A 22923-nucleotide genomic window follows, 5' to 3' on the forward strand; every position below is an offset into this window, starting at 1 on the left:
AGTCATAAAATGTGTCAGATAATGCCGAAGAGGGAGCAGAAAAGAAAGGAATCATTGTGTCTCAGGGGCCTGACACGTGTAATCACATACGGAAGCTTAAATTAATGGCAGATTAAAGGTCGTAGTGTGTCACCATCCTATCTCTGGCTTCCTGGAACACTTCAGGACTCGATGCATCATGGCCAGTTCCCTCACAGTGACTTTGTTTCAGAGAAGCTTTGGCCCTCAGCAGAGCCGCTCACTGCTTTCTGGGGGTTTAAAGATGCTTCCAGGTTAAATCAATGTTAAAACAAACTCTAAACGTCCCATAGAAAAATTCTCATGAAAACTCTTACCTAAAAAGCAATTGAATTTCTCATAGTGAGCCTGTTCTACACAGCCCTTAAAATGTTGCTTTTGCATATAGGCATGAGGAATAGGTCACAGAGCTCCACAGTGACCGTGGAAAGGCATCCCTTGTTGGGGAAGTTTCCAGAAGATCCCAGGATGTTGTAGGGAGGGGTGGCAAGGCGAAGCTGCATCTTCCTGTCCTCATGATAAACATGGAAGAGGGATCAGGTCTGGCCCGAGCAACACAGATGAGAGATTTCAGCCTTCATGTCAAATGCAGGGAATGACTCAATCAAAGAAAAGCAACAAACACTTTCATATCTACAATTACCCACACCAATGTTTCTTTTCAAAGCCATACAAGAGAAGAGATTTCCATCTGACATGAAAGGGAAAGGAAGGAAGCAAACATCTGCGGGTTGGAGATGGAAATAAAGTCATTATTATTAGTTTTTATTTTGGTGCCCCTATCCCCCTGCCTTCCCCTGCCTCCCCCTGCCTCCTTCTGGCTCTTAGCATTTTACTCCCCCATTTCAGGATGGGAGTACATGGCTGGATGAATGGTTTGGTTTCCTGCAAAGCCACAGAACAGAAAATGAGATCTTTCCTGCCTGGGTAAGACTCCCCTGCTTTATTCTTTCCAAAAGGACACACATGCTTATACCTGGTGGTCAAATACAGTATATACCTGCAAGCCAGGTTTTCCTTCGTCCGTGGGGCTGTTGGTGAAAAACAGACACTAAAAACTACCTCATAACTGGCAAATACTGGTCATATACAAGTGCAGCCAAAGATGAAATTAGGATTGGAAGCTCTTTTTTTAACAATACATTTATCATAGAATAGAAATTAGGTTTTGAAACAATGCTGGCTTTGACATCTCAAGTGTTTGTCTTGTCTCTTGGAGCTGAATAGACACTCTGCAGGATCCACTTCCTCAGATGGAGGCCATTAGAAGGGTTGAGGGGGGAAAAGGAAAGTCAAGGAACTGACACCTAACCACCTCCCTCCCCGCTCCCAAACACACACACACACACACACACACACACACACACACACACACACACGAGCGCCCCCCGTCCTTTCTCTTTGCCCACCACTGCACCGCCCATTCCACTGTCTCTCACTGTGTTATCAGTGCAGGAAGAAGCAGGGTGGTGCATTCTGATGTGGCTGCACACACTGCATGATTCTTGGCCTATGTATTTTAACTCTGTGTTGTAAGTCACACACTTTAAAATGATACACCTAACACTGCATGTGCCGTGTGTTGATTTCAGACGAGCCACGTGAAGTCAAGAGAGTGTACATAAACGTGTTGAGTCCAGGTTTAAGTTAACTTTGCTCAGCCTTGATATGGCCTTTTAAAAAGAGGCACCAGTGAGCTGAAGTTGAGGCGATGCTGCACTGAAGTGGACAATAGGCTGAGAAGGGTGGAACTTCCTGGCCCCAGACAAGCAGGTCAGAGGTCAGATACGATGCTATACCTTGTTTTGTAAAAAAATATCATTCGCATTGTATAGATCACTCTCTGTATGCTTAAAGAGCTCTCTATTAAATTGAATCAAATTGTGATATTACAGGTTTCTCCCTAAAAATGCATGTCACACCAATCACCCTGAGCCAGCCAAGCAAAGGCCTGTGCCAGTCAATAGTGTGAGGCAAGTGTGCCGTGAGTGTGCAGGCAGGATGGCGGGCAGCTATGGCAAACCGACAGTATGACCCATTATCAGTTGATTAGCGAGCAAGTCTCGCCTTTTCCTGTGAGTGGTTCTGTATTTGCAAGCATACAAACGAGGGAATAACAGCCCCTAATGCACTTTGGCATGAACTTCAAACAGCCGACTGTCAGGAAAGCTAATCTGTGTCTTTTTCCCCCCTTCATTCTTATCTTTTGACAATAAAGATAGCCTATCTCATCCCATTACAAGCTGCCCGTCTCCTGCCTTGTCCCCGATATGCCCGGCAACCAGTCCAATAGAGTGTGTTACCCAGTGGGACTGCTGGGACACTTTGATTGCACTATCAACCCTTAATATTTTGCTGCAGGGAGAGGTGCTATACCAATGTTTCTCCAACACAATACAAGGTTAAGACTGATATGTTGGACTGCTTCATGATGTTTGTGTGTGTACAATGTGTCTCCATAGAGAAAAATAATCAAATTTGGTTTGCTGGAGATGCTCTAATAAGCCAAAAAGTTGAATGCGCCATTGGCACAAACTGTGCACCATTTCCCCAAAGTGTAACACAGTGTGGTGTCCAGACTTTCAGTAGCACAGTTGTGGCATTGTTTCTTTAAAGTCAAGGAGAATTTCAGTTCAGGGAGTGGGCGATAGGACTTAGTGCATTGGCGCAGCTTAAGTCTTTATATTTTACCAAAGGAAGGGTTTATATTCACTTAGCATCACTCAGCAATGTCTAAGTACCGTTCTAAATGTGCTTCCCGAGTCATATACCAAGGAAATTTTGAATGATGACTGTAAATTGCATTTCTCGAGTTGTTTTTGCTCTGAATCACCACCTTTTAACCCCACAACTGACAACATCAGTCTGGGTTTGTTTCAACTTAAATGACACTGAACAAACTCTTTCAAGATACACTGATAATGAACAAAACCCTCACACACAAACACACCTTGTATGTGGCTTATGTGTCACTTCCTCAGAGAGTAACCAGCCTCCAGATGTGCAAGTGATGTTACGGCGACATTTTAGTTCATTTCCTCTTAGCAAAGGAAACGCAGTGCAAAACAAAACCTAAACCAAATAAGCTCAATTAAAACATCCAACAAAACAAAACAATAAATGCAAACAAAAATCAAGAGGGAGAAATTAATCAGAGCCGGGGTTTTGTTGAACTGACTTTGGAAAAATGAGATGAGGAAATGAACAATAGGCAAGGAAAAGAGATGGAAGAAAGGAGGTGGGTGGGTGGTGGTGAGGTGAAGGAGTGAATGCGAGTGAATGTCTCTTCTCCTCTTGATTTGCAGGGTTTTTATCTGGCGCTTGCATCGGAGTAGGGAAAGCGTGGGCTACGGCTGTAGTGGCGTCGCGGCTGGACACTATTGACAGACAGGCTTTCTTCTGCTGCTGATTAAAAGAAGTGCAACAAAAGGGTGGAGGGATGTAGAGGACAGACGTCCACACCAGTCACACACACCCACCACAGGCCACATCAGATCACTCATGATGTAGTTACAGTTCATAAAATGTAACTACATCAAAGAAACTGTTTATGGTAGATAAAACATTGGTGTGTATCCAAAGAAGTTAAAAATACAGACATTTTTATTGCTTTCTGCTCATAAAACAATGATGGTTAAAATTCAGTTTTAAGAAAATCTGAAACATCAGAGCATCTCAAAAGTAAACAGTAAACATTTTTTTTAATCTTTGAGAGCAACTCTAAAGATTTTTTGTCTCAACTGTATCACATTCAACATTTTTAACACCTGTTAAAAATCCTAAGAGTAATGACTCAACATGTGAAGTATAGATCCAAAAATGCCCATAAATAATAGAATTAAAAAACAGCACATTATCAATTTTGTGTTCCCAAAAACCAAAAGAAACTTCCCAGAAAAAAAGTGAAATAAGTAAACCTAAGAGTGCTCCACATATAATACAATACATATAACAACTAACCAGAGAGAGAGAACCTCACACAACCCTTCGGTTGATGTTGGGTTTGAGAGACACTGTCCCCTGCTGGTCAAAACAACAGCTAATAACCTGCTGATACAGCAGCAATGGCAAACGGTGACACAAGATCACCAACACATTGAGGATGAAGAGATACACATTATAGAATTTGGGTCATCAAATTATAAAAACTGACACCAGAATGGACTGCATGAATCACATTCGTTATTTCAACATATCCCGAGACTATTCTAAGCTTCCACCCAATGTCCAACAAAGACAAATGAGATGAAAAAAATACTTCACGGAAAATAAAAAGCATACAGAAAATTTAGAAATTACTTTTGGTAAAGTCAAAGTGTTTTTTTTACTTATAAAATATTGCACTTCCCCACAAATTCTTAATAATTCACAGTTTGATTGGTCTAAGGCAGAAGTTCCTCCTAGTGAGTGTCACATGGCATTCAAAGGTCTTGCATAAGAGAAAAGTAAAGCTTTCTTTTTAGTGTGTTTTTGTATATTGTAGACCAGTCCTCAGACTCAGTAAGCTCACTGTCATCTTCAAAAAATAAAAACCCTGCTAAATAATAAATCACCACAGAAAATGCTCTTAATTCTACTATCAAACTGGGTTTGTAAAAGCGCTGCGACACTGAGACTATTACCTCACTCTCATATATTCCCTGTGTAACCTGTGGATCAACTGATAGACAAAGTACTCTGTGTCCTATTTGTGCCCAATAACAACTTCCTCTCATTTACTAACATAACACTGGTGCAGACTGAGCTCACCATACACATGGAAGTAAGATTCCCAATCTTAAAATAGTGGTACAACCTAAGAGAGGAAAGCGTGGGGAAGCAACGAGAAAGAGAGAGCACTCAATCGACCTGAAGCAGGAAGAGGAAATTATGTCACAGCGACAATGTAATATTTCAAAACAACTCTGCTGACTTTCACATGTGTCAACAGAGCAACAGCTATCCAATGAATCCTCTTTTCGTAAGGCATCAGGTTTGCAGGCGGATTGCTCCGTTACTGTCCACTATAGCGGGACAGCCAATATGGCTGTAATCCTTTTTACCCTTGTTCCAGTCATAACCATGGCTGAGGTAACCTCTGGTACCAGTACATGTCCTTGCAGTCAAATAACTGCACAAGCTTGGACCCTGATAAATTGGTCATTAAACACAGCTTTAAGGAGAGCTCCCACTGGACAGATGCAGGCAGACTCGTCACCTTCTCCAGTCTCTTCCCACTGGGCGACCTGACCTATGTACCAACTGGCAAGGGGACAGAACTGCAAGTGCATTTAATCCAATAGGTGCACATTGAAGTGGCTCTGTTTCTCAAGGTTAGGAGAGGCAGTGGTGAGGAGGAGAATTCACTGGATTTTAGAAAGTCCACTGGCCAGGAGGAGTCTGAAGGGGACGGTGGAGCGTGACACAGTTAAAGGCAGTCTGTGGAGACCTGCAAAAACAGAGAGGGGAAAAAAAGGACCATAACATCACACACAATCACAAGGTGGAGCACAAAACTTGCAAAGCTAAGAAAAATAGTTATTTAGGTGAAATGAAAGTCTATTAATCACAGAACAAAAGTAAGTTGGGAGGCAGTGGGAAAGTGGAAGAAAGTTGCCACGGTGCAGAGATGCTATCTGTACTGTGAGGAAGGGGATTGCGTGTATATGTGTGCACATTTGGCGTGTCCATGCTCTGAACGCTTGTTTGTGTTGGGTGGAGGGTTAGAGGGTGTGTGTGCCGCGAGGGGTCTGGGGCGGTGTGCCTGAAGGTCCCCATGGGGACCTGACTCTCCTCTTGTCCCTTTACACTTTCCTGAAAGAATTGTATTCTTTCTATCTGAGGAAGAGAGACCAGCCCATTGGGAAATGCGGCCAAAGGTGGGAAAACCTATGACACAGCTATCCAAGTGCAACAAATTTCAGCACAACACAACCCCACTGACAGAAAAATGAATGGATAACAAGTACTTTTCATCTCGCTTTATGGATTCAAAATTTAAGTAGACTGACCAAAGGCACGGATGAGCTCTCTCTGAACTGCCCAGGTGACTGTCTTGATCAGGGAGGCAGAGGTGAGGCCAGCAAACATCATGTTGTACAGGAAGACAATGTAGAAGTTCCCAAGCCAGTTATACCGACCAAAGTCTCCCAGTAGATCGAAGCGGGTGATTCCTGACACAATGGAGGCCAGAGAAAATAAATGTTCCACATGTAAGCCACTTGCTCAAGCAGAGCGTCACCTGCAGATACATTCATGGAATACAAATGCCCTCTTGTGGGTGTTACTAAAACTACAAGTAAAATATTGATTCACTCTTGATATGACATACTAGATCCTGTGTCCCCATTCTATATTACATAATAGTTATATACCAATTATCAACGTTTACCCTCACAGTACAATCCCTACACCAGAATTATACACAAGCTAAAAAGAGAGAGGAGACCATTTCTGCAGAAATTTATTTCTTGTTTTTATGTTTTCTATGATCTTCTTTGAACTGTCTAACCAGCAGCCACAATTTGGTCTCGTTTTACAGCTGTATGCAGCTAACTTTTTTCTTTTGTGCACTGCATTATGGGAAAATAGTGTACATCAACAGAAAACTCAAAATGCAAGCACATTTAGATTTTTGATGATTTTGTAAAGTATACTTAATGACGTGGAACTAGAATTGAATGACACCGGGATAAATACTGTAATTGTCATTTATGCTACGTCCTTACCAAGTGTACGTGAAAAGACTGGCAACGCAGAGCTCAGGATAAGCAGTGAAACACAGTTTGCAATTATCTGAAAGAGACACATTGAGAGGTTACCACAAGGTGTAAACACAGTACATCACTAGTTTCTTGTTATATCTCACTGTAAGATTAGATACAGGTTTAGGTTAGCTGTCAAGTACCTGTGTGAGGTTAGTGTCCTGTGCACGAGGCAAGAGGCCAGTGAAGAGAGGTGAACTATAGAAACCTACTACTGAGGATACCATCAGGTAGCTGACAATCATTTTAAGGACGACACTGAAGAGAAGAGTAATACACTGACATAGATAGTAAATAACATCCAGGAATCCATCAATTTTTTTAAATAAATGTAACGGCATGAGTCAACATCACACACACTGGTCAAACATGAAGGACAGTCTGTTGGTGGCTGAGTCACAGCCAGATGGACATGACTAATTAACTTCTGTGTACACACACTCATAGCTGAATGGGATGAAAGGATACAGGATAAGGACTACTTGAACTGCAGCACCCAGTGAGCCGAACATAGAGAAGGATGCCATTCCCAGGTGAGGGTCCTCAAACACACAAAAATAAAAAATCATCAGTCCGCACAGATGACTAGCTGTTGCAACATGAAATGTTCATCATTTCTTTCTGGCAAAATCCTCACCTCCATTCCTCTGGGCAGAGCCGTCTCATCCAGAAGCAACTCCAGCACATTGAAACAGACCATCAACACACACATCACCTGAGGAGGCATAAACAGCAATTGTACTATAAAAACACTCATCTGGGTCAATGAAATAAATTAAAGTTCAAGCCTTTTTTAAGTTAAAGCTGATTTTATTGATAAATAAGTGTGTACCGTCAGTGCAAGGAGCACAAGCATGGCCAGTGGATAGCCCAAGTTTCGCTGCCATGGGGACGCTTTCCTACGCATCTCTGTTTGGGAAACAAAATGGAAAAAAAAGAAAAGAGCAACAACAAATGAATGTACAGAAACAAATGACTATACAATGTTATCACTGTGGGAGAAACCCAGCAGAGAGCAGCCTGTTCAGTCAGTCTTACCCAGAGCGATGCGCTTGCTTCGGACTGTTTGGTACTCTTTTTTCATCGCCTCCATGTTCAGCTTGACCCAGCATGACGTACTGTCACCTTCAATCACACAACAACATGAGATAGAGATAAAATGTCAACCAGTCAGCTTTAAACTGAATTATCAGAAAATGGCAGAGGAGTGTGTTCATGGTGACTCTCTTACAGTTCAGTTTCCTGGAGAGAGAGTCTTCCTCAAATGTGGTGCAGCTCAGTGTGTCTTCTACATCTTCCAACAGCTGAAGATGATTGGATAAATACATTAAATAGATAAATTAAGAAACTACAGTTCAGAGCACAAAACAACTTTTAATGTAAAAGCTACTCTATGAAAATGGGCATTTTTAGCCATGCTAACAGCATGGCTCTTAGTATGGCAGTGTTAGTCTGTCTGTCTACCACTTTGGTCCAGACTGAAATATCTTAGAAACTATTAGATAAATTAAGATAAAATGTTGCACCCAGTGGGTGAAGCCTACTAATTTTGATGATCCCATGAGGTTGAAATGGTGGTTTTGTGTGAAATGTCTCGACAACAACTGGATTGATTGCAATGGCATTTAGTGGGGACATTAATTCCCCCCTAAGGAAGAATTTGTAACCTTGGGGATCCCTTAACCTGACCATCATTGTGCTCAAAAATGTTAATTGTCTAATATTTTAGTTAGACTACATACTTGCAAAACTAATGACCAACATCCAAAGCATGTTTAATGCCAATTAGCTAATGTTTGTACGTTAACATGCTAAACTAAAGATGTGTCCCAAATCCATACTACATGCCAATACTATACAGCAGCACACAATAATTGTGATAGTATAATATTTTAGTACTTTGAATAAAATACTTAAGTAATGTCACACATTGCATCACTTCCTGATAGTATGAAATAGTAGTCAATCAAATGTTGGAAACCTACTGCCAATGTAACTTCACAAAGAGACGTCAAAATGTTTTTCCAAACATTTAACATTTAGTTTTTCAAGATTTTTTAAAGAGTTTTTACCACCAACCATAATTTATTAAAAAATGTCTTGTTGTGAATAGCTCATCCATTCCCTTTGTGTATTGCACTGATGGAGAATACTGTGCATCAACAGCACACTTTAACAACAGCTATACTTAGTATGGATACTGTCTGCTTTGAGTACTTCATCTGGTTACTTTTCTAGTATGAACACAATTTGTATTAAAAACCTGCTTAGAAAACTTAAAACCACTATATGTAGTGTGGATTTTGGACCTGGCATAAGATGTCTTATCTTTTATTACAGACTAAAAGCTGCTAGCAGAGATGCAAACATTTAGTCTTGTTTTTTCAATTCTAGACATTAGGTCGGTCACTCACCCGTGGTTTGACCAGTAGGCTGCCAGTTACACTAAACATTCGAGACAAGCCAAATGGAGTACACACTGAGGAGAAAAACACACAGATGGTGATATCAAAAGTGCCATACGCTACAGTTTCCAGCTACTAAAGTAATTATGATTAACATATACTTACACAAAAGCAGCAACACTCCAAACAGAGAGATGCCTGAGTACAGGTAGGGAAGATAATACTCCCACAGGTCTGAAATTCAGAGGAGGAGAGTATAAGCAACTATATCAAATAAACCCCATTGTCAAAGAGGCATCTTCAGGTATGATACAGGTGACTCACCATAAAGACTTTTCCTGGCTATGTTGTCATGGAGGAGGGCTGATGCCACCCACACAATGCCCAGCACAAGCAGAGCCAGCAGCAACAGCAGCACAACAGCTTCATACACTCGTGCCATCACCCCCTACATGCACAAAACAGATATACTGTTATCAACAGGTTTAAATACACACGTCAATTTGCAGTTAAGTGCTTCTTAATTGGTTTATGGGTCTAGACCTGCCATTTGTAAAGGAATGCCAAAACGCATGTACCTTTTTGGACCCTGCAAACCCCTCAGACTCCGTGAAGAAGTAGGCAAAGGGCATGAGGAACACCAGGGACAAATTGGAGAAAAGGAAAACTAGGTTCCACAAGCCTGACAAGAGAGGAAGAGAGATTTTCCAAATATAATTTTTTGGTGCAAAACACACTGTAGTGAAGCAGTATATCATGACAGTTGCATGTGCAAATTAACATAATGTTTTATAATTATAAAGGAATGAAATGGTGTGAGAGATTATGCTTCAGATTACCATCAGAACATTTCTCATATAAAACAACACTGCATGCCTGGTTTACTTTTGGGCTTCATAAGAAGTGTATAAGTACATCTTGGTTATAAATAAAAAAAAAAACATTGTCATTAGTTGGAGTGCTCGACTGAACCAGTTGGACCATTTTTTCCAAACACAGACTATGCACAGAGTAAGGTCACAGCCCCTCCATCCATAATAATTATCTGCTCCTGTTTGTACACAGCCCTGTGTAGTATTGATTTGGAGGTTGTTACCAGTGATCCTGAGTAATGACCTCTGCAATTATCAACTGTTGTTTTGGCGTTGTTAAGTGGTAAAGACAATAGGAAGTACCGTGAATAAGAGATCCATTGAGCCACTGCATGTAGTAGCTCTGTGGGAAGGTGAGCAACACCTCATTGGACAAAATGGAGATGGGGAGAAGGAGTACGGCACACACCGCAACAGACAGGGTGAATGTACACAACCACAGCCTAGAGAAGGAAAAGGACAGGCCATCAGTGAAGTCACATGTGTTTAGCCACATCACCACCACAGTGACAAACCAGATCCAGGTTCCCTGGGATAAGTTAATACAGTGACAGCGTGTGGGGACAAAGGGCACAGTGACACTGAAGTGCCCCAGTCCCAACCAACATCCACATAAACACACAGGCACACACAAGACAGGGCAATAAATTTACAGCCTCAGGCCTCTACATGTCACGTTGACTAAGGTATGTGCCCAGTCATTCACACTGACACTAATCAAAGTGAGTGAGAACAGATTGCTGTGGGTCAGTTAATCATTAGAGGTTTTCACTTACGCAATTTTGTTAACTGTGGCATCTTCAATATCATCTGTAAGAGAGCAATGAAACAAGTAGGATTACATCTATTACAAAACTGATTTCAACTTGTTAATTAAAAACATCAATTGATTTTACATCTATGTTCAAACAAGGTTAAGTTACCACACACATAACCAACTTATTTTCAATAACTTTTGTAGCTGAGGAGGGCTTAGACACAGATCATTCTGGTGCCCCTGATGGGGCGTGTACCATATGGACTTAGTCCTAACCGCAGCGGCCATGGGTTCGAATCCAACCCACGTCCCTTTGCTGCATGTCATCCGCTCTCTCTCCCTGACATTCCTGTCACTGTACTATCAAAAATAAAAAGGCAAAAATGCCCAAAAATATAACAAAAAAAAAACAACACAGAGTGTCGAAATGTTAACAGACAGCTTCAGGCCTGCGATGTCATTAAATAGGTAAAACCTATCAGGGGTTGTGTCTGTGTATTGTACATACACAGTACACGGGTTATATAGGGGAAAGCTGTAATAGACGAAGTCCATATGAGGATGAAAAAAAGCAAGTCTCACTGGCCTCAGAGTAGTGGGTGAAGGGCAAGAGCATGTGAGGAACATTCTGTCAGAGCAAAACCCAGTCTCTAGTTAAAACTGTATTACATACACTGAAGAACTGCAATAAGTGGAGTGTAAAGAGGCTCATTTGTAAATGTTACTGTATGCTCAAAACACTCTGAAAAACCCCAAAACATATCAGTTAGGTATGTTTGCAACTGTACTGTAAGAATTGCTGTAATTAGTTAAATAATGCACACAACACTACATGATACTATAACATCTTCCAAGCAAATGTTGGCACAGCGGTTTAATGAAGTAAAGCCGGAGGAGTAGAAACCAGTTCTTGACTCCTGAATGTCAAAAACAACTCTGTAAAGTAGTATTGCACAATGTCGTTTAGCTGCAAGGCACAACTGTTATGCTGCAGTTGATGCATTGACAATAATTACAACAATGTACTAATGCATAGCAGGTTTCCAAAAAAAAAAAAAAAAAAAGGAACGAGGAAAAATGAGCTGGCCTTTTCCCAGGTTCCAACCCAGCCCAGCCGCAGCAAAACAGAGACCTGGCTAGTTGGACATCCTACATCTGCTTCCAATAGTGGCAAGTTATTGGATTTATTATGTAACTGTCAGCCCAGTCGCTATAGAACATTTTTTTATTTTTAATAACAGAGATTCAATTGCATGAGGTGTGATGCGTCTATGCAAATGGTTGTTTGTAAGCTATAATGTTGAACATATATAATGCAGTAACTCAGAGTAAAATTTAGCAGATCCTTAAGCTAGTTTCATAATGTTGTTTGCATAGTATATGTTTGCTGAAAAGTGCTCTTTTACGACACTGTTTATCTTGTAGCAACATTCTCCACCGCCCCTCCACCATAAAGATCCACAGGGACACCGCCTGAAGAGGTGGTTAGATGTTACATAAAATGCCGTCTTCACTGCTGGGCTGCTCCAGCCAAGGTCCAGAGCCTTGGGTTAACATGTGTAATCCTGGTAGTGTGTAAATTTAAGCTATAAATTTACACGTATCCAAACATGGAAAACAGCTAATATTCAAATCTGCACATACATTTCTAGAAACAATTAGGAAAACTGTCGTTTTCTTACCTTTTTTATAAACCTAACGCATTCTTGGATTTTGAAATTTTTTTGAAATTTTCATTTTATTGCTTGTCTGAGCATTATCAATCTTAATAATGGATCTTAAAGTAAGGCTAGAAAAAGAGATCCTGTTGCCTCCAATAATTAATAACACACTACTTACTCATAAAAAAATGTGTAGTTTCTGAACACCTGTGCTTGCTTGAAAGTGTGGCCTACACACTCTGGAAAGAAATTCCAAAACACCAATGTAATCACCAAATAATCTTGTCAACACCATCAATTCCCCTCCCGGCAATTCTCTTTGCCTTTGATGGAAATATTTCTCACAGAGCAGTTTTTATGTGGCGTGCTTATTAAAATCAGAGTGACTTTAAAACTCACCTGTGACATACTCTGCAGTCTTCTTGAAGTGGGTAAGTATGAGGTAGGAGACGATGTAAAGGCATGTAAACAGGAGCACACAGATCTGCAGAAGAGACAAAAGAATTTGATGCCATTTTCACAGGAAAATTACTCATTTTTGGTTCCTGTTTTTAAGCAAGCACTCGCATAAAAAAGTGCAGCCCTGTAAATAAACTGTCGTGTTCATTCCAATAATACTGACAAGCTCATACAGGTTGACTCATATTTTTGTACATTTTGATAAGTCTTAGAAGTGGGGGTGGGTAGGTGGGAAATGTACCAAAGACAGAAAGATAATAGGGAGAGCAGAACAAATGGCAAATATAGGGTGACGGCTACAACAGATTTGTTCCTCACAGAAAATTGTGATTGTGTTTTGTGCCGAAAAACAGCAACAAGTGAACAAAACATGCTATGTATTGCAACAAATGCAAACAGCCAAAAACATTCCCCATTTAGCCAATGCAAAGTGAGACAGATGGAGTCTAAAGATTACCACTATATTCCAAAAAAGGGAACAAAATGGGTGACAGTGATGAACTAAGAAGGATTAAGGGGAGTAAAGGAAGGGTTAATACCACTGACAGATAGCCCCAATACTGCCTGATCACTGTCTGACATTACACTAAATCTACCAACAAATTTAGGTTAAACCTATATTCACTGAGCAATCTGTTGTCGGGCACAACTCTCATCATTTCATCACATAGACTGAGGTAAATCACTTGTATGATCATGAAAAAAATGAAAGAATAGTCACTTCAATTAACTGTAAATAAAAAGAACCACTTTTTAGCTAAAATGTATCTCCACAACTTTCTGATTAACTTCATGCAGCAGACTGGACGGTCTAAAAACACCCCGTCATTGCTCAGACACACACTCAAATGTATATTTAATAACTAGGTCTCAACTGTCTGGAGTAAAAAAAAAAAAGATCTTGTGACAGCAAACAAATTGAATTTTCAGAGATGAGGTTGACAGACACATCCCTAACACATTTCTGCAGAAGGCAAAACTTGAATTTCCAGCAGGAGAATATAACAGAAACTTAAGAGTGAGAGAGGTTGTATGCAAATCTAAAGTAGTAGTACTAGGAAGGTTACTAGCAATAGGAAGGTTCCTGGGCAAAGTGAGGTAGCAGGATGTAGACAACAATAAACTAAGAGAGAGAAGCTCTAGAGAACAGCAGATATGTTACAACATGCATGCATACAGGTGTAAAACAAGTTTCTTATAAGGATGCAGGGTAAGGGGCTGCATCAAAGACATTCATGGTGACACAGTGTACATTTACATCAGTGTTTCTATTGCTCTAAATTCATAATGAAGAGTATTTTGCAATGGATCACTGAGTCATATGGAACCGTATCAAATAGGGTTGGGGTATGGGCACGCACCCTCCTGCTGTGGTTCCAGGAGGTGCAAGATGTTGACCTACTATGGCACGGAGTCAAAACCTTATAAAAGAAAACACCAACAATAACCAAGTGGTTGTTTCATTTGTGTATATTTGTGTTAACCAATGCCACAAAACAAGTTCAACTGCCGATATACACTGAGGTAGTAGTTCATTACCTACACCTAACTAAAACTAATGCAATCGGCAGCGATCAGACAGAACGTACCACACCATTTTTTGTTGAAGCCTTCAATTTTAAAAAAGAGCAATGCGTTGAATTTTATTTATTTGTCTTTAATTATCTATTTAGCAATCACTGAATCACCTTTCTTTAGCCTAACCGTGATTTTGCTGTGGAGTAAACTCACAGATCTGTACATGTTATTTAAATATACTGCCTACAGGCGGAGGGTGAGAAGTTGTTCCCAAATAATACCCTGGACACAGAAACAGAGATCAATGTGCGTACATGAGGCCCGCAGAAAGAAGAGAAATCACAGGGAGTACAACCAGCTGGTCCAGGAGCTTTACTTGGATGACGGTCTGTTTAAGGCTTATTTTAAGATGAGTGGGGGAAAATTTGACAATCTGCTATTAACCACCTCAGTTTGTTTAGATATGTCTTGCAGCTTGTCTTGGGAGATGTTGCAACAAGTCCTACGTAGTGTTTTGGAGAGGTCAATTTTAAGGTCATATGATGCAGAGAGGAGTTTCTATTATTTAACCTAACCTCATTGATATGAATGGGGTGCACAAAATAATAGAAATATACCAAACAGCGAAGCACAGTAGAATTCAATGGCACCACAAACTATAATCTCCAAAATGACCATACATTTGAATCAACACCTTTCTAAAACAAACCTTCAACAAAAACTGAAAATGATTATTATCTTTATGAAGGTGAGATTCATTGTAGGGCCACTGTGTTGGATTGAATTAGCTTTAGCTAAGTGCACATTTTAATCTGTACACTGAGTGTAAGAAACTTTGTGTTTCTGTTTTATGCATATGCTTAAATTTCACCTGTTGAGAAATCAAAAGCGTTAACTGTGTAATGGTCATTGGTAGCAAACAAGCTGCATCATGCAAACAATGGACTGTGCGTAACATCTAATCAGCTCAGTGTGCAAAATTGTTCAATAATGCTGCATACTTTGGCAAGGAGCTTGCTATAGTTAATCCAACAAAAGGAAAAGCAGGGAACAAAGGATGGGTATTGGGTGAGAAATAGGTAGAGGGGCAGAATAACAGCCTGTTAGTCCACCACATTTGTGGGGACACGTGCTGATTGGCAATGTCAAGAGTTGGCAGCACACAGAAGGCCACTGGGAAGAGTTTAAAGGACTTCAGCATCCAGAGGGACATCTTTGTGTTGAACACAAAGTCCCAGGGCTCCAAGTTCACTCTGAGCATTTTAAAATTCTCAGAGTAACCTAAACATCTTTGTGCTGCTTCAAGCAAATAAACAATGATGCTCAAATGTTTTCACATCTTGCCTAACCTTGTAGTTCCTGTAAAAATTCAAAGGAGCACAGAGGAGGTTGGCAGTGGCACACATGTCCTTGGGAAATGTCAAATGGACTCCCTCAGAGTGTGCTATTTCAGGGGCACCTCTTGACCAGCGAAACACGTTCAGGGAAAGCCCAACAGCCTTTGTCTTTAAGAGGATAGATTGGGTAAGACCTATCCAAGATTTATTCAACAGCTAGAAATAACTTTGGCAATGCCATCCTAATCCAAAAGAAGGTGGGCAGCTACAGTATGTTGTTTTCATCATCATTATCTATGTGTCATCCAATATTCGAGAGCTTAGTAATGTAAAATTTCAGAGCAGCAACAATTCATATTCCAGTTAGGTAATTAAGTCTTTGAGAATAGAAAATGTATGAAAATAGTGACAATGTGCTTTGAAAAATCCTACAGAATATAATTCCTAAGAAACACATATGTGTAGTGGATCTTTCATAAACAACATGGCACTCTTTTTAGGGTGGCTCTATAGCTTAATATGTGCAAATGCTAGGGTGTCCCATTTCTCCACAGAAAGATGTTATTGTGACCTTTTATTCTGCTACACATTGATCCTTCTTGATCCCTCTGGGCTCAGGGTGTGGCCTGTGGGTTTGTACTCCTTGCTCTACCGTTTACACCATCTCACGTAGACTTTTTATTATTTTTTTTTATCTACACTCGTTACATTTGCCTCTTATCTAAGATGATATACAGTGCTACATCTGCTCAAGAAAAGACAGACCTGGGTATTTTGCCATTCAGCCATTTAAAGAACACATGGTGGGCACAACTTGATTTTTTGAGCTACACTTTTCCTTGTTTTTTTTTTTTTCCAAACAAAGAAACAATACCAAAATCAATTTTATATTTTTATGATTTGGAAATAATGGCTGACTTGCAGGAACCTGCAAGAAAGTGGTGCTACTGCAAGGATTTTGGGTAAAACTTGTATGAAGTTAATACATCACATAAATACAGCCTTTTTTTCTGCCAGTCAAGCATAAAATCTGCCTATTCTTTTGTGCTTCAACAACACACATAATAAGTTCTATTATTATGTAAAATAGTCCTTTTGTCCTCTGGCCTCAAGGCCTGCCCTTTGCAATGTATGTCCCTCAGATTATATGAATGTAATAAATTAATATCTGAAGGGTTTAAAAAAGACCTTAAGCCAGATCAGTTTCTAGATGCTCAGCCGACATAAAAAAAAATCTTTTAGCTTACACAGTGCATTCAGAAAGTGTTCAGACCCCTTCAATTTTTTCACATTTGGTTATGTTGTAGCTTTATGCCAACATAAAAAATTCCCTCATCAATCTACACTCAATACCCCATGGAGGAAATCAGACATTATGCTTAGAATTTGTTGTCCTTCGAGAAGTTTATCCCATCTTCACACCAAGGCCTTTCCTGATTACCTAAAGCTGATCGCCTGGCCTAACTGAGTAGAGTCCTTCTTGTTCCAAACTTCTTCCATTTTAGAATTATGGGTGCCACTGTGCTCTTGGGAACTTTCAATGCAGGAGAAATATTTTTTTGTGGCCTTCACCAGATCCATGTCTTCACACAATCCTGTCTCTTAGTTCTGCAGGCACTTCCTTTGACATCTGTGAGACCTTATATGGACAGGTTTTGTGCCTTTTAAATCATGTCCAATCAGCTGAATTTACCACAGGTGGACTCAAATCAAGGCGTAGAAACATCTCAAAGATGATAAAGAGAAATGGGGAGCATCTGAGCTAAATTTGTGTCTGAATACTTATGCCAATGTGATATTTTAGTTTTTCCTTTTTAATAAAGTTCTAAAATTCTGTTTTCACTTTGTCATGATGGGATACTCAGTGTAGATCGATGCTGGATTTTTCTGGAAAATGGGAAAAAATTGAAGGGGTTTAAATAAAATGCTATTTATTATACAAGTGTAACAGTAAGGTTTTAATGCACCTGATTTACAGGCATGTTTTAGGTGTATCTAGGAACCTGTCCATGACCGTATAAGATGTTCAATTTTAGCCTCTTGTCTATTTGAACCATCTGTACAAACATGAATGTTGCTGTGTATCAGTCTAGAATAACCATCCATCTGATGTTGCAATGTGTTGAGCCCTTATCAGTTGAATGCTCTGGTACATGAAATAATACAAGTGGTACTTACACTGCTGCCAAATATTGATCATTTTAAGATCAATGATAAGTTTTTCCTGACGCCATTAATAACCAGAGATGCAGGGGTAGCTGACCAGCCTGAGGCCGCACTGTGAAGAATGAGTAAGCTGGAGACCTGACGCCAGCCAGTGGCTTAAGAAGGGGGTGTCGACTAATAGCATTAGGTCTTTAGGTGAAAGGGACAATGACAAACAAGGGCATTGGAATAAATATGGGAACTTAATTTGTTGATCATGTAAAGTTAATTCTATGAGTAACTAGTCACTTTTAAAAATGTACTTGCAACGAAAAGCTCTGTTTCATGTGACTTCCTGAACACTGCAAAAACATTATCCAGTGGTATTATCCAGAGGATGTTATGGTTCGACCCATTATACCTAATGTGGGTAGACTGAAATATCTCCAATCTCTGGAGATGAACTGCCTATGAGATCTGATTGTACTTTTAAAGGTTAAAGGTCAGTATCCATGTGCCCTGCTGTAACTCAACTGATCTCTCTGGCAAGTCTGAAGTTCAACAGGGACTGCTGCTGTTACACAAAACGGAGCCAAGCCTGAGAAAGTGGGAACAGTAACAAATGTAAAATGCATTATTAGCTGTATAGCTGAACAGAAAATGTCAAGCGGTGTTCCAGCCCGTGTCAGACAGTTAAAGGAAGATTTGGAAGAGACCTTAAGTCGTTACCAACAAAATAGAAGAGCTACAGATGCTGAGTAGGATGTCCCTGTGCCACACCATTGTCTAATGACCAGCTGCATCGGTGCAATAATTAACGTCTGTACACAAGTTCCGTTAACTGCCACAACAAGCGAAATTCAACCGTTAACGTAACGACAAAGTCACGTTAAATGTATTGTTACAGATACTGTTGTTCAGTGCTGAAATGTGAGACATTTACGACTCATATATGAGAATTGTGAAATCAGTAAGTCATGCGAAAAAAAACACTTAACGAGTTAAACAACGTGGCTTTCTTGTAATGATTAGGTGGCTGATGTTGTTCTGTTTGTGGCGACCCTCATATGCATATCAACCGACGGTCCCATTAGCCCAGCGTTACTTACTATGGTCTCCCGGACACGGTTGTGGAAAAGTTGCTCTCTAACCGACACGTCGTCTGTTTCCATTCTCCGAAACCATTACAGTATCCTCTCAGGCTTAAAGTGCTGCGGGGAAAGATAGTTTAAAATGTCAAAAGACGGGGCATCTTCTCAGAAATGCAGTGGATTTGCGGCTGCTTAGCCACGCTGCATTCAAACGGCTGAGTTAGCCTGCTGCTACACTCAGCTCTGATAAAAACCAAACAAGGAGGGGTCGTCAAGGGGCGGGGCTAGAGAGAGGGGAGGGCGAGCCACAGGTAGCTGTCAATCATCATTGTAATTATTAGCTCAGCGTCATCAGATTTATGTTATTTATGTCCAACATACTGAACATACCAGTGAAGCCATTTATACATTAAATGTTCGTGCACGTGTACCTCACAGCCTTTTTGCGCCACACCTACCAGTTTACATTGGTATGAATAACTTTGGGAACCCCTGGGCAAATTACATATGTAGTTGATTTGTTTTTAAAGTAAGTGCACCTTACTAAGGCTATCCCCCACCTTTTGGCAATGTCACAGCTTGCAAATGTTTTTTGTAAGCAGCTATGTTTTTCTCTGCATGATTTAGGAGTTTTCACCCACTCTTCCTTGCAGATCACTTCAATCCTTGAGATATTTTTACTTCTGTCCTGCATACACAGCATGTTTAACATCTTTACACAGATTTTCAATGAAGTTCAAGTCAGGGGACTGTGGGGGCATGTCAAAAGCTTCAGCTTGTGTTTGTGTCTTTAGTCTGTGTAATGACTACTTTTAATTTATTACTCCAACTACAATTTCCTGATAGTACTACATAATATTTTTGAGCAGAAATGAAAAAACAAAGAGTTCACACAAAGAAATATTATTAGACTGGGTCATTGCTGATTTTACTGATTGTATGTAAAGAACCTACTTCTTCCACCACTAATTTTTAAACTTTTTTCCAGGAATAGACTTGGGATTCATTGATTCATTGACAGTTTTTTTTGTCAATTTTGTCATATATGGGAATTTTATATTAGACTTTAGTGGAGGGGTCAAGCTTCTTAATTTGTTTATAGCACTGTGTGCAATGCATTCGTCCTTTGAAGGTTTACATAATAAATGATGGCACTCTTCTAAGCATTTACAGTGTCTTTTATTTTTTATATACATTATTTTAAGACCTTTTCCTCACCTTATCAGTTAAGACAATCAAGGGGCCTAAATGTTGAGGCACATCATGTGTTAAAGCCACAGCCTAATTTCAGTGTCATGATCCAAAGTCCAACTGTTGCAACAACATGCAGCACCTTCAACTACGGAAAGGACTGGAAAGGATTTATCGGGATAAGGATTTGAAATTATGGACTCAGTAAGTAATCTAGTCATTATTAGACGAAACCAAACATGTCTTCAATGTATAAAGAAGTGAATGTTTGAAATGTTAGTCTGACGTAGCTTTTTTTAAAACAAGGATTGGCCTACAGAGGAAGGTTGGGGCCTAGCATCTAGATGTATGATTTTGAAGGCTATAACATGTGATACAGTGATTAACCACAACATTCAAACCAGCTATCTGTTTTAACATTGTGGCTGATCTGTGTATGTGTTCTGTCAAAGAAAAACATGTAATAATATCAACAGTTACAACCTATCATGTTTTGGCTCAGGTAACGATTCGAGTTAACATGACAATACCCATCATGAGCTAAGATAAATCCCTCTTATATAATACATTATTTAACCAGGGAAGTGGATCGCAGAGATTAAAAATCTCCCCTCAGCGTCCTGGCCAAGATACCAGCAGCGCACAGATTATAGAGGAAACATAACACAGCCTTGTACTAAATCAGAGAGATATTCAGAAAATGATGTGAGCACATGGGATGAAAGGATTAAAAAAAAGCACAACATAAAATCTATAAAATAGCAGTCAATGTCATAATATAATAGCAAATAGCAAAAATATATTATACTATACTAGGTTTCCATTCTTTAAAATGACAACATGCAATGGATGAATAAAATAATAAAACATAAAACACTGATTAGAAACAATATATCCTATAATTCCAACCAAATAGAATAATCTAGAAACCTATTGGCTCACATCTGAATAATAATTGTAGACTCTTGAATATAAGACTTAAATTCTCGTTTTATTCCATTGCAGGTAATGATCAAGGATGACTAATACTTACCTGAACAGAGACTGATCTACTGTGGCAATAGGATGGTAAAAAGTGTAATGGTAGCCTATGCCCTGTGGGCAATAGGTGGACCCTGGGGCCTTCACCACTTATACTTAGGAAGAGACAGCCATGCTCTCCTATGGATGCTGACCCTGGGAGGGTTTGGGTTTGGCTGGGTCAGAGAGGTCATACGTATCCCTGCTTACGTTGGTGAGGCCAATCGAGATGCAGAGAATGAGAGAAAAAGACCCCCCACCATGGTCCCTCCACCTGTGAGCCCCCTCAGATTTGCTGGTCAGGTATGTGTTGGGATCTACTTTGGCACCGTGGCTCTGATAGGACTGAACTCCCTCAGTTTCTTCTACTTGATTGTTCTGCCTTTATGTGTGGGTGCAGGGGTACATCTGGTGTCCAGTGTTGGTCAACAGACCTCTGACCTCCAAAAAACCTTGACTTCTTGTCTCATGACATCCCCAATATTCTATGGCAGCACTTTGTCACTTCTCCCTATTAGCCTGGCTGCCAGTGTCACTGCTGCACAGCACCGCAGGTTCAAACCGCCACGGACACCTCAGAGCAAACAGGAACTAGGTGACGATCTCATCAATATGACAACACTGTCTGATTTCCTGTTACACATTTATAACATTTCTTCTCTCTGAACTTTTAAATCCCACTAAAATAATTTATTTTTCTGTCTTTTGCGCAGTTCCACGGCTTTACAGGCTCGGTCTAGCTTGGCTGGCCTTCTCTGCTCCACTGGGTTACTGTATTTTCCATAACACCACAGCCACACTGTACTACCTGTCTGACTGTCTAGCAGCACTGCTGGATATTTTCTGGTTCCTACCTTGGCTCAGAAGTGTGTTTGAGTACATTCTTTTAATGCCATATCGAATCTTGTGTGTTCTTACTGGAGGGGGGTACTATGAAGAGACTTGGAGGAAGGTGCTGGAAATACTTCTCAAAGAGTACACTGAGAGAGAAAAACAGGCACTGCAGGTAAGCATTTGCATAACTCTGAAAAAGTAAGTGCTTAGCTAAGATAGATACAGCTTGATATGTATACTTTATATCAGTTAGAGAGTAAACCTATTGCTAAGGTATAATCATAATTTATAACCTGTGCATTTACTTATGTTGCAGGTATTGTCATTAGAAACAGAGGCCTCTCTTGAAGAGATAACTCGAAGCTATAGGGAGCTGGCCAAGACATGGCATCCAGACCACAACCCGAGAAAGGATGCTGAGGCAATGTTTGTAAAGATCCAAGAGGCTTATGAGGTCCTACTACAACGGCACAGACCCCATCGATTCAAATAGTTGCCTTTTATTCCATGCTGACAGGCCTGACTCTTGCATTGTTTTTCAGTGAACGTTTTCTATTGTTCATGGAACATAAACCAACTTGAAACTTGCAGAGTGTTGACATTACCACTTGTTTAAAACAGGTTTCCACTTGTCAAACAGCATTTTAACAGCCGTCTGATTGGTTACTTGGCAGTTTGCTGCCACCTTGTGGTAATACAGGTGTAATATCACCATAAACTATTGATTACAACAATTACACTTGTGTTTTGATGTTTGCTTGCTTGCTATTAAAAGCTGAGCTGCCGCTGCCATGCACATTTCCATGCTTACATTTCACAGCATGAATACTAAAATGAATTGGTAAACGGTGTAATAATTATTTAATAAAGGC

At 40.1% G+C, this 22923-nt stretch overlaps 2 protein-coding genes across 2 annotated transcripts; one reads left to right on the forward strand and one right to left on the reverse strand.

Moving 5' to 3' along the window:
• Positions 1-3603: 3603 nt before the first annotated feature.
• On the reverse strand, positions 3604-19264 carry lmbr1l (limb development membrane protein 1-like). The gene is made up of 17 exons (XM_056384457.1): positions 19025-19264; positions 12856-12940; positions 10815-10848; positions 10342-10481; positions 9745-9848; positions 9491-9614; positions 9332-9400; positions 9176-9240; positions 7993-8065; positions 7800-7886; positions 7594-7670; positions 7399-7476; positions 7230-7303; positions 6905-6995; positions 6726-6792; positions 6009-6170; positions 3604-5446 (listed from the first exon to the last, which is right to left on the reverse strand). Exons 1-17 carry the CDS (start codon positions 19085-19087, stop codon positions 5361-5363), a joined length of 1479 nt encoding a protein of 492 aa, XP_056240432.1. The 5' UTR covers positions 19088-19264; the 3' UTR covers positions 3604-5360.
• A 1049-nt stretch (positions 19265-20313) lies between these two features.
• dnajc22 (DnaJ (Hsp40) homolog, subfamily C, member 22) lies at positions 20314-22788 on the forward strand. The gene is made up of 4 exons (XM_056384550.1): positions 20314-20401; positions 21203-21812; positions 21931-22223; positions 22368-22788. The coding sequence occupies exons 2-4, from the start codon at positions 21263-21265 to the stop codon at positions 22542-22544; spliced, it is 1020 nt and encodes a 339-aa protein (XP_056240525.1). The 5' UTR covers positions 20314-20401; positions 21203-21262; the 3' UTR covers positions 22545-22788.
• The last annotated feature ends 135 nt before the right edge of the window (positions 22789-22923 follow it).

Source organism: Seriola aureovittata, chromosome 9 (genome assembly GCF_021018895.1).
Source record: "Seriola aureovittata isolate HTS-2021-v1 ecotype China chromosome 9, ASM2101889v1, whole genome shotgun sequence".
NCBI classification, from domain to species: Eukaryota; Metazoa; Chordata; class Actinopteri; order Carangiformes; family Carangidae; genus Seriola; species Seriola aureovittata.

What these genes read in the sequence shown, in the direction of transcription:
- dnajc22 (XM_056384550.1), top strand. Translation starts at nt 21,263, where the DNA reads ATGGTAAAAAGTGTAATGGTAGCCTATGCCCTGTGGGCAATAGGTGGA. An exon ending in TCAGAGCAAACAGGAACTAG is followed by an intron (nt 21,813 to 21,930) that starts GTGACGATCTCA and finishes TCTTTTGCGCAG; the next exon opens with TTCCACGGCTTTACAGGCTC. An exon ending in GAGAAAAACAGGCACTGCAG is followed by an intron (nt 22,224 to 22,367) that starts GTAAGCATTTGC and finishes CTTATGTTGCAG; the next exon opens with GTATTGTCATTAGAAACAGA.
- lmbr1l (XM_056384457.1), bottom strand. Translation starts at nt 19,087, where the DNA reads ATGGAAACAGACGACGTGTCGGTTAGAGAGCAACTTTTCCACAACCGT. An exon ending in TGGAGTGTTGCTGCTTTTGT is followed by an intron (nt 9,241 to 9,331) that starts GTAAGTATATGT and finishes TTTTCTCCTCAG; the next exon opens with TGTGTACTCCATTTGGCTTG. An exon ending in TCTCTCCAGGAAACTGAACT is followed by an intron (nt 7,887 to 7,992) that starts GTAAGAGAGTCA and finishes GTGTGATTGAAG; the next exon opens with GTGACAGTACGTCATGCTGG.